At 50.8% G+C, this 12053-nt stretch overlaps 1 protein-coding gene across 1 annotated transcript; it reads right to left on the bottom strand.

The window, feature by feature from the left end:
- Positions 1–262: 262 nt before the first annotated feature.
- On the bottom strand, positions 263–11804 carry LOC129138658 (PWWP domain-containing DNA repair factor 4-like). Its single transcript, XM_054676448.1, has 4 exons — positions 11690–11804; positions 9888–9960; positions 7232–7412; positions 263–6534 (listed from the first exon to the last, which is right to left on the bottom strand). Exon 4 carries the CDS (start codon positions 6321–6323, stop codon positions 1605–1607), a length of 4719 nt encoding a protein of 1572 aa, XP_054532423.1. The 5' UTR covers positions 6324–6534; positions 7232–7412; positions 9888–9960; positions 11690–11804; the 3' UTR covers positions 263–1604.
- Between the last annotated feature and the right edge of the window lie 249 nt (positions 11805–12053).

The following is a 12053-nucleotide window of genomic DNA, read 5'->3' as shown; positions in this document are numbered from 1 at the left end:
GGCTCTCTTCTAAAATTTCCTCAGAATTTCCAAGCTATTACTGCTTTGGAAGTGTGTCTATATATTTCCTAGACATTCCACCTATGGATTTGGACAATCTCAAGCATGACACAGCTGAAGTTCAAGGTGGGAGACACAGTGGTTTTAAGGTGACTCCAAACAGCTCCTCTGCCAATGTTACCCCAACACATGGCCATGTGAACACATAACATGGTCTCATGAGAACAGGTGACTTCCTCTAAGAACTAAAAAAGGACTCAGGTTCATGTGAAGGCCTTCGCGTTTATTTTAGCATCAAGTTTGAAAAACAAACTGGCTTTTCCATAACACTTATCCTCCAAAACCATCTTGTTTCAAGTTAGCCTAGCAATCTGTGGGCTTCACAACTTAGGTCTGAATTGCATCTGTTTAATATTATTCCACCAAGGGCCGGCCCCACTTAGCGGAATGAAGGCTGCCCCTGTGACCCATTTTTCCAACTCCCAGCCCTGGCGCCTCTAGCAGCCGGGAATGGCTTACCAGCCTGTGTCTAGATTGTTGGGACCTGTTGGAGCTGGCCCGTGAATAAGTCGGAAGATGAAGCTTGGTGACATTGAGACAAATGGCCACGTCTTGGGGGATTCTGGATCCAGAACAAGGAGCTGGCTTTACTCCAATTTACGGGCAGGTAGACGGGCTCCTAAGCAGTTGGGCCAGCCACATAGGTGGAGAGAAGCCAGGCCAAGAAGGAGATGGCTCTAGCTGCCCTCCACAGGGGACCGACAGTTAGAGGGAGAAGATCCATCACTGTCAGTTATGAAGACAGCCTGAAGCCTGTTCTAGGAAACAGTTCAGCCGTTGAAGGAGGGTGTGGAATTTCAGGGAAATGCAGAGCGACAATCTTGCATGAGGCTGACAAGACGCTCACTGCACACTGAGATTTCACTCAAGCACATATGGACTACGTGCAAGCCATTCGGTAACTTCATGTTTGGCCTGCAGTTTGCTTTTTGAAAAAGTATCGGAAGGTCGTGTTAACATAGGAGAAAATGACTCTCTCATGGGATTCAACTCTCGGGGCTACTTTTCAAAAAATAAACAAGCATAGCAGGGAAAAGGCAGGAATTATCTGAAAGAGGAATCTGATGGTTTCTATCCACGTATCGCCAAAAGAATGAAAAGTCTCACTGATGTTTCCATAGAAATATACATTAGGCTTTAAAAATTATTGTTGTTTAAAAGCTGATACCAGTGGCTTTTTGTGTAAAAGAATATAGGTCCTAAGCGAAAGTACCAAGTCCAGTCAAAAGACACGTTATGAAAATCAATGCTCTTGTCTTTCAAACCTATCGGGACAACTACACATCCAAAGACGTCGAGGGAATCGCAAGGGGTTGCAATCGTTTAACAAAATAGCTCTTCACGAGTTTGCGATGAAGACCTGGTGATGAATATGCCACCAGCACATGCGAGAGATGGGCCCCAAATGAATTCCTCACATTCCCAAAGTCTCGAATATCCAGAACATACTTACACGCGTTGGGGAAGAGAGGAGGCTTCCTCATTAATTCTAGAAAGGAGGCAGCTCCCTGCGAAGGTATGGGTGCGGGGGAGGCGGGCGGGAGCTAATTAGCTGTATGGGTGGTTGCTCGTTCTCTTCTTGCCTTCTTTAAGATATTTCTGTCAAACAGCTCTTTCTCCCGGTAATGCACAGGTGGTCCTCGCAGGTACTTCTCCTCTGCTGCCTTGTAATCCAGCCCATCAAGTGCGGCGATGGTACAAATCATGGCTTCCGGCAGAAGAACTTCCAGAACAAAACTGACTTTGTCATCCCTTATCAGAGTCAGCATGGTCTTGTCAATTTGCTTGTAGATTTCTTGTAAATGCTTGGCCACAACTTCCAACTGATCGTCATCCTCCAGGTATGTTTCAATGCAGTGCAAATCCCTGTGTGGCTTCAGAAACGTGGTCAGCCACCTGGACTGCTTCCTGCCTTGCAAGATGTCCAGAAGGTGGGGGTCGGCCCCCTTTCTCCTCACGATGAAGTCCACGAGCTTCTGGTTGTCTCGGTCCCGAGAGGCCCTCATCCGGTCCGGGAGGATTTTCTTGTAAGGCCTCTTCCCGCCCAGGGAGGTCTCCTCCTCCCAGTCTTCCAGGTCGCCATAATTCACCTTTGGAAAGTCAATCTGCAGGTCTCCCTCTTGGATGGCTCTCCTGATTGGGTAGCTGATGTCTGCGGCATAATAGTCCAGGAAAGAGCCCCGGAAAGAACCCCGGACCAGTCCTTCTCTGTAGTGGGAGATCAGTGAGAAGCACCAGTTGACGCTTTGCTTGTAGGCCTTCTGGGCTCTCTTCAGCAGTTTCTCTTTCTCCTTACAATCCAGGTGCTTCAGCCTTCGAAGAGGAGCTTGAATGCCCCGCTTTCCATGGTGCAGGTTGGCCTCAAGCAGGAGCACCCTCGCGGTCTTGTCTGTGTTGCTGACACTCTTGACCACTGCTGGCCAAAACGGATGATCTTGAAATTTGAACCAGACCATCGTTCCCCTTTCGATGGGATGTGGCTCCTGTGGAAAAGCAAGGCTGGGGGGCTGCCCATCCTGTTTACCGCCAGCCCTTTGAACGGTGGTGACAGGATTAGCAAGCTTAGCGTCACCAGGCGTCTGAGGTCCTTGAGGTCTCCTCTGAAAATCTGGACCTGGACGCTTCCTTTTTCTATTGGCAAGCCGGAGTGAAGAAGGCAGCCTGTGCTGACGGGACCCAGAGGATGCAGCCATACCTGCCCAGCCTGGCTTCCAGGCACCCTCTCCGGGGTCCTGAATGTTCCCCGAGAAGGGAGAACATTCCGGGGATGCAGCCAGGGCCTTCTTCGGGCGGCTGTCCTGTGTCTCTTCCTTCAGAGCGGGGGGTGCAGGGCTGGTGAGACCTGGAGGCAGAGATGCACCCTCCTCCGTTACTGTGGGAGGCAGGGACATAAGAGTTGAGGCGTTTGCCCTTTTCTTCCCCTTTTTCTCACAAACATGCCGCGAAAGCGTCAGGGAATCCTGGCAGGCTCGGGGGCTTTGCAACACATGTGCTTGCATTCCAACTGGAGTAGGAGCAATGGCCATGAGCGCCTGTGACCTGTCCCTGCCCAGGGCACCTGGAGTAGGATCAATGGCCATGCACGCTGGTGAGCTGTCACTGCGCAGGACACTTGGAGTAGGATCGATGGCCGTATGTGTCTGTGACCTGTCACTGTGCAGGGCGCCTGGAGTAGGAGCAATGGCCATGCGTTCTCCTGAGCTGTCACCACACAGGGTGCCTGGAGTCTGAGAAATGGCTTCGCGTTTCCCTGACCTGGTACCGTGCAGGGCCCCTGGCATAGGTGCAATGGCTGTGTGAAATGGTGAGCTGTCACCGCGCAGAGGGCCTGGAGTAGAAGCAATAGCCTTGTGTGCCTGAGAGCCGACACGGTGCAGGGCGCCTAGAATAGGAGCAACGGCCCTGCTTTCTCTTGAGCTGTCACAGTGCAGGGCGCCTGAAGTAGGAGTAATGTCCCGGTGCGCTGGTGACCTGTCAGCATGCAGGGCGCCTGGAGTAGGAGCAAAGGCCGTGCACGTTCGTGAGCTGTCACAGTGCAGGGTGCCCGGAGTGGGAGCAATGGCCTTGCGTTTCCATGACTTGTCATCGCGCAGGGCGCCTGGAGTTGGAGCAATGGTCGTGTGCACCTGGGAGCTGTCACCATGCAGGGCTCCTGGAGTAGAAGCAATGGCCGTGTGTGCTGGTGAGCTGTCACCATGCAGGGCACCTGGAGAAGGAGCGATGGCCTTGTGCGCTGATGAGCTGTCACTGCCCAGGTCACCTGGAGTAGGAGCAATGGCCTTGTGTGTCTGAGAGGTGTCACCGTGCAGGGCGCCTGGAGTAGAAGCAATGGCCGTGTTTGCTGGCGAACTGTCACCTCGCGGGGGAGTAGGGGCAATGGCCGTTGAGCTGTCATCACCCAGGGCGCCTGGAGTAGGAGCAATGGCCCTGCATGCTGGTGACCTGTCAATGCGCGGGGTACCTGGAGTGGGAGCAATGGCCTTGCGTTTCCGTGACCTGTCAGACCTGTTACCGAGCAGGGCACCTGGAGTAGAAGCAATGGCTTTGCGTTTCCGTGACCTGTCAGACCTGTGACCACGCAGGGCACCTGGAGTAGAAGCAATGGCCTTGCGTTTCCATGACCTGTCACCTCTCAGGGCCCCTGCAGATGGGGCAATGGCCATGCGAGCTGTTGAGCTGTCACCACGCATGGTGCCTGGAGTAGGAGCAATGGCCATGTGCGCCTGAGAGCTGTCACCGTGCAGGGCGCCTGGAGTAGAAGCAATGTCCATGTGTGCTGGTGACCTGTCACCATGCAGGGCGCCTGGAGAAGGAATAATGGACGTGCGCCCTGGTGAGCTGTCACGGCCCAGGGTGCCTGGAGTTGGAACAATGGCCCTGAGTGCTGGTGACCTCTCAACGTGCAGGGTGCCTGGAGTAGAAGCAATGGCCTTGCATTTCCGTGACCTGTCAGACCTGTTACCATGCAGGGCACCTGGAGTAGAAGCAATGGCCTTGCGTTTCCATGACCTGTCACCTCGCAGGGCCCCTGGAGATGAGGCAATGGCCGTGCGCGCTGTTGAGCTGTCACCGCGCATCGTGCCTGGAGTAGGAGCAATGGCCATGTGTGCCTGAGAGCCATCACCATGCAGGGTGCCTGGAGTAGAAGGAAAGGCCATGTGCGCTGGTGGCCCGTCACCATGCAGGGCACCTGGAGAAGGAATAATGGACGTGTGGGCTGGTGAGCTGTTCCCGCCCAGGGCGCCCAGATTAGGTGCAATGGCGGTGCCTGTCGTTGACCTGTAACTGCGCCAGGCGCCTGGGTTAGGTGCAATGGCCCTGCGCGCCCATGACTTGTAACCTCGCAGGGCACCTGGAGTAGGGGCAATGGCCTTGCACGCAGATGACGTGTTTCCCCGCAGGGTCCCTGGAGTAGAAGCAATGGCGCTGCGGGCCCGTGACCTGTCCCTGTGAAGGGCGCCTGGAGTAGGGACAATGGCCGTGCGCGCTGCTGACCTGTCTCCATGCAGGGCACCTGGAGTAGGGGCAATGGCCTTGGACACAGATGACCTGTTTCCCTGCAGGGTCCCTGGAGTAGAAGCAATGGCGCTGCGTGCCCGTGACCTGTCCCTGCCAAGGGCACCTGGAGTACGGACAATGGCCGTGCATGCTGCTGACCTGTCTCCGCGCAGGGCACCTGGAGTAGGGGCAATGGCCCTGCACACCCATGACTTGTAACCTCGCAGGGCGCCTGGAGTAGGGGTAATGTCCTTTGGCACCCGTGACCTGACACCGCACAGGACACCTGGAGTAAGGGCAATGGCTCCGCAAGCCCGTGACCTGTTGCTGCACAGGGAGCCTGGAGTAGGGGCAATGGCTCTGTGGGCCCGTGACCTGCCACCGCGCCTGGCGCCTAAGGTAGGGTCAATGGCCCTGCTCGCCTGTGACCTGTCCCCGCACAGGGAGCCTGGTTTGGGGGCAATGGACCTGCATGCCCATGACCTGCCACCGTGCTTGGTGCCTCGAGCAGGGGCAATGGCCCTGTGCGCCCGTGACCTGTCACTGTACAGGCAGCCTGGGGTAGGGGCAATGGCCCTGTGCGCCCAAGACCTGTAACCTCGCAGGGCGCTTGGCGTAGGGGCAATGGCCCTGCGTGCCCGTGACCTGCCACTGAGCATGGCTCCTGGAGTAGGGGCAATGGCCCTGGGCGCCCCTGATCTGTCCCCGGGCAGGGCGCCTGGAGTAGGGGCAATGGCTGTGGGCTCCTGCGACCTGTCATCCCGCAGGGCACGCTTACTCTCTGAAGGGACCGTCGGTGAGCTTGGGTTTTCCCTCTTCCCAAGACTCCTCCTTAGGTCGCCTTTGCATCTCCAGTCATCTTCACGAGGGACAGAACTGGCTGGCTTTTCGGGCACCTTTTGAGAAAGCTGAGAGGGTGTGGTGCTCTCTAGTTCATGTGGTTTCCTTCCTCCACCCAGATTTGTTCTCTCTTTCAGAATCTCCAGGGCCACCCGAAGGGTTCCTCTGTACCCCATCTTCTCTCTGAGTGGGGCACCGAGCTTCGTCTGTGCCGCTGCAGAGGCGGCAATGTCTTCCATCTCAAACTTAGTTGGGGTCTTCACGTCTGTGCTTTTCACCTTGATTTTTTCATCTACTGCGAGGATTTGAACTTCTAGAGAAATCGCCTTTTCAGGCTTCGTTTTTGGTGAAGTCCCACGTGTGCACAAAACCTTTGCTGGCCATAGTCGGCCTTTCCAAGAGCATAGGACGTACTCCGAGTCCATGATGAGCTGGGAAAAGGTAGCTAAGGGAGGCCGAGGGGTCTGCCTGCCACACCCTCTGCTACCGCAGGTCTCTCCTAAACCAAGCTGCTCTGCAGAGCATCCTTTGCCTTCAGACTGCAAAGGGGGTGCAGTGTGGGTGGGCTGTGTTCCTCCTCCTGAATCTCCCTGAGGCACTTGAACTCGTGTTTCCAATGGACAATTCTGGAGTATGCTGCAACATGGTAAAGGGAGAGCGGAAATGTATCAGGAAAGCATCCTTTCGTGAAACGCGAAGCACCCTGCTCAGTGAGGTTGATAAAATAAGGAAACGTGACAAGTGAGTCTTAGACAGAGGGATAGACAGATGGCAAGTATTTGGGATCATACAGAAGGTCCACAGAAGCTTTATTACACAGCAAACCCAAGGCCTTCTCCTAATTTTAACAATTCCGTCTTGAGGAGCACCTGCATGGGGAGGTGGGTGTACCAGCAGGGACCCCACGTTTCTTACTGAGTATTCTGTGCCTTTGGGCTCCTTGGGCGGAAACCTGGGGAAATGCTTCATGTTTTTATTTCTAGGGTGCTAGTATGGACCTGTGCTTCCCAGGAAGCCCGAGGAGGTCTCCCACATGCAGATGCTGGGTGTCGGCACCATGTCATGTGCAAGAGCACACAGAACCCAGAGCTGCGTGGCGATCATCCTGGTGATTACTGGCTACCATCGGTCGTGAGGATCGCTGCAGGCAGCGGTCACTGGCTGCCATCTGCACCTCTCTACCGTGGCTTTAAACTTTTGCCTGCCGACACCAAATCAGTGACTCTTATCCTGAAAACAAGTGTCTGTACAACGACGGGCAAGGAAAATTCCACTGTGAAATGTCAGCGTGAGGTGAATGCAAGTGAATGTTTAGTAAATGGGGAAATCTTACCCAGTGTCACATGGATCGCAGCAGGTTTGGTTCTGTGAGCTGGATCTCTTGCTGCTCACCCTGCAAGCGCTGGTGTGCAGACCCTTCAACCCCACTCTGTGCCCCTGAAGTGCGCTGTTCTTCTGGCGACCCAGTGGCACCGCGTGTAGATGCTCAGGACCTATGCACTCCTAATGTCAACCTGGAAACACAAACACAGATAGGAAATTAAGCCAATCAAGTGATTTATCCTGTTCCCCTCCCCAACTCTTGAATGCATGCCCTTTTGAAACAGAACTGACGTCTTCATCTCAGGCATCACGTAGTTGTCATTTTTGTTTTCTGCCTTCTTTTGCATCTCAAACAATTTCCCTGTTATGCCACTTAGCGTATGCTAGTCTTTTTCCATTTCAGAACCTTGGGAACTAGTGCTTTCCCGAGAGCATCCCCCTAAGACAGAAGGATTCCATGTTAGCAGTCTCTCTCTCTCCCTCTCTCTCTCTCTCTCTCTCTGTGTGTGTGAGAGAGAGAGAGAGAGAGAGAAATGAAATGTGCTCAACGAGATTGATAAAATGAGGAAACATGACAGGTGAGTTTTGTCATGTTACTGTGTTTTTCTGATTCTCAAATAACATGAAATGGGTTAGCATAGAATATGAGATGTGTAGACAGACATATGAAAGGACATCACGTCACAGAATCTCAGTCTGCATGATAATGTGCCCGCTTCCGAGGCATTGCCGATGCGCCAATGTGCACACACACATGCACATATCATCTTCAACTGGAGCTCCTAACCTAAGAGCATAACTGGATACATTGTCTTGTGAATGCCCGTGTTCCTACCTCATTTGTGTGAACGTCTGTACAGTGAGGTTTCCCTGCTAGTTCCAAACTTTATTTAATGAAATGTCCCATATTATAGAAACGTGCACTGAAGATGCAACTCTTTTGTCAATCCTTCACTTCCCACCTTCCACATCGAAATACTCTGCTAGCCTGTTGTTGTTTTCTATAGCCATTGTACAATATTTGGTACTGTGCAATATTGGGTATCATAGCTCACTTACATATTTTAGCTCATGCATTGTGGACTTCAAATTACAGGTTTCATAGGCCAATAATTATTTTCTTAATAAATGCATGTATGTGTGTCTTTGTTCACGGGCACTGGTAGATGTAATATGAAATGTATAATGATGATGAGATATACATACTTTAGGGAAAAGTTGTACAAAACCTTTCTTAGACGAGGGTATATGAACGTACAGGTTTAATGCCCTCTTCTTTAGAGAACTCAGAGTACTGGGCTGTCAAGCACAAGTGTCAACTGAGGACCCCGAACAAAAGTGAGAAGGAATCACCAATGACCCTGGCACTTCAATCTCCCCTTAACTGGACCTGCCAGCCCATGTCACAAAACAGGTGTGACTGGGCACCCTCAAGCCCAAGTCAATGCCTACCCACATCCCCAAATGCAGAGTCTCTCCTCTCTTCCTCTCTGTCTTTCTCTCTCTCTACACACACACACACACACACACACACACACACACACACACACACGTTGGAAACTCAAGGAGCCTGGCATTGATGCATAGAATCCATGCTCACTGCCTCTACACATTCCTGCAAATGTTTCTGCTTCCAGTACAAATGCTGTTTTCTTCTCCATTTAGTTTCTTATTTTAAACATAGACAGGGAAACATCTAAAGGGATGTCTAAAATTTCTACATAGGAAATACAGTAAGCATCAGCAATCCCATCACCCGGAAATGCTTATTGCAAGTATATGAGTCCACACACTCCAGAATTTTTGTCCTGTTTATACATGTATATTTCTACAAGATATTTAAAAGCTTAAAGTTTGCACAGCCATTTGAATATTCTTCAGTATTGGCACCTGGCAACATCTTTACAGGTGTGAAACAGTTTAAGGGACTGCCTTCTACAGACCACCAAAATATCCATTGCAGCTAAGTTCGGATGGCCAAAGCCATGCCTCCTTAAGAGAGATCATCAGAAGGGAAGTGTGTGAAATCAAAATATGAAATGTTCTCTCACCACATGCGTTGGCCCATCGCCCAAATACCTTCTGTCAAGGGTTTGCATATAGTCTTGCTGGTGACTTTCTCCCCATATTTTGTACTAAGGGAAACACAATTGTTTTCCCTCCCTCTAGAGAGAGAGAGAGAGAGGTAGGTAGGTAGGTAGGTAGGTAGGCAGGTAGATGGGGGATAGACAGATGGATAGACAGATAGATAGATGGATGCATAGAAGTAGAGATGGATATAGATTGATGAGGTTGAATGACTCATAGGGATAGATAAAAATAGATGGATAAAAGATAGAGATAGATAAAGATATATATTAGCTAGAAGGTCTGTAGATATTCAGAATAATAGAGAGCCAGAGATAGAGACATAGATGGTGGAGACAGATGATGAAGAGATATATAGAGAGAAAGACAGTTGGATATAGAGTTAGATAAATATAATTTTATAGAAGATAGAGGCTTGATAGATATGAAGAATGATAAGAATAGATAGGTGATAGATGGATGGATAGAGATAAAGATAGAGATGGATGAAGACAGAGAGATGATGGATGGACAGCAGAGTGGCTAGAGATAGAGCAAGATAGCTAGAGAGGTCTACATCTATGTCTGTCTAGGTTTACCTTTTCCTGTCTATATTGCAGATCCAGCTAGATCATGATGTGCAAATATTGATCTACTTCCGCATACCGGGATCTATGAGATAAAAAGGGAACATTCACTAAGCCCAACTCAGTTTTGTGAGTGAACCCAAGTTCTGAGACTATTGAGTGAGTAGGACAATGTGTTGAATATTTTACTTCAAAATGAAATCAAACACCGCCTGCACAATGAGACTAAGCAGATGAACATAAAAGGAAGACAGGATAAATAGTGAGTCTACAATCTATAACATCACAGTCCATTTTAGGCCCCTAAAGACATTATCAGTAGAGCATTTTCTATTTTTGGTGTATAACTTTTGTTCTATTCCATTTGCTCTTTAGTTGAGGGATGAAGGAACTAGAAGACCGTGAGCTTTTATTTCTCCCAACGACAGCCATGATTTGGGGGATAATTATTTTGGAAGCCCTGTGTTCATTCCTTTCTCAAGTGAGGGTTCATTTACTTTTTAGGAACAAGTAAAAGAACACAGTCCTCAGCAGCTCTTCTCAAAGTGGGGTCCGTTTCCTGACATGGTCCCCCTCCCACCGAGAGTCATGCATCCTCCCTCCAGCACCCCTCCCTAGCATTACCAGAGCTTTGTGGAGCTCCCGTCGGCTGCTGGGTGTGTGATTTTAGACCTTCCCCCAAACAGGTGTTTCCTTCAAAGGATGAGCTGGCGGCATCCTTTAGTACAATAAAGGCACCGTGTATTAAATGGTTTCTCTAAAGGAAGTACATTCTTGTGTATTCCTACACCTTCCCTTTGCGCTGGTGAATTGCACATAAACTTTCAACGTACCTTTAGAGACAGGTCTACGCTTTCCTAGGGTTTGCAGTGCACTTGTAGCACCATTGGGTGAGAATTGGTATCGGTCCAGTTTTCCCCTTATTCTGTTCACTAATGGCATGCATCAGTAGAGGATGCAATTAGTGAACAATTGCACCGCTCTCCGACCTGGAGAGCAGAGCCGTTTGGTAGACAATAGGAACACAATGGCCCGCCCTGGTGAAGGAGCCTGTGTTTTTCGCTTCTGTCATCGAGAAGGGGCCCTCACTGATTTTCACTCAATTCACCTCATCGTAGTTAGCGGAGTGAGACCAGGAAATTCACCTTTTACAGAACATGGGTCTCAAGGGTCAGCTACGCAGGATGAGCCCAGCATGAGTCCCGGCCTGCTCAAAGTGACAGGAGGCCTTCCAGTCCTACCCATGGTAGCTCCTCATTTGCCGGCATCAGATTTCCCTCTCCTAATGTATGCATCGTACGTTCTTACAATGAGGAGGTGAGCAAATTTCCATCCTGAAGGAGACCTGCTACATTCCTTTGAGTTCAGAAATCCTTGTGGATCTCTGCTTTAAAGGACTGACTCGGGTGACAATGCTCTGGCTCAACAGGTGTCACCTCAGGACAGTGAGTCAGGACAGTCAACTCAATGCCACACACATTCACACACACACAGAGACACATGCTTCCTCACACACACACATCCATACACACACCCCCAAACACACACACATCCTCACACACACACACATCCTCACATACAAACATGCACACACATGCACACGTATCCACACACATCCACACACACCCCAAACACACACACATCCACACACACACACACGCACACACATACACACATGTCCACACACATCCTCACACAGACACACCCACACACATGCACACACCGTCACACACACACACAGACACACATCCTCACACATACACCCTCACCTCCCCCCCGCCCCCGACACAGTCACATCGATAGCAGACACCTACTAGTCTTGACGTTCCTACAGCTATTCCAGCTGTCCGCTCTGTAAATATCCTTGCGATGTGTGTCTGCCGCCAGGAAAGAAACGTTTACCTTGGTTGTCATAGAAACCGAAGTGTCGTCCCGAGGTTCTGCTGGATGACGACTTGCTACGGAGAGCAGGAAGCGCCAATACATCCCCCGAGGCTCAGCGTCGAATCTGGAGCTCACTCAGTGACACCCCGCCCAATCTCACGCGGGAACCAAGAAAGGATTCGCAACAGGGCTGGGAATTCTCCTTGGCCTAGGCGCTGGGGGCAGGGGAAGTTTCACAGAACCGGTCATGGAGGGAGGCAAGTGAAGGCGTCACAGGTTCTGTTCTCCCTTGAG

This window comes from Pan troglodytes, chromosome X, assembly GCF_028858775.2.
Source record: "Pan troglodytes isolate AG18354 chromosome X, NHGRI_mPanTro3-v2.0_pri, whole genome shotgun sequence".
Lineage (NCBI taxonomy): Eukaryota > Metazoa > Chordata > Mammalia > Primates > Hominidae > Pan > Pan troglodytes.
This window is presented reverse-complemented; position numbering and strand designations above follow the sequence as displayed.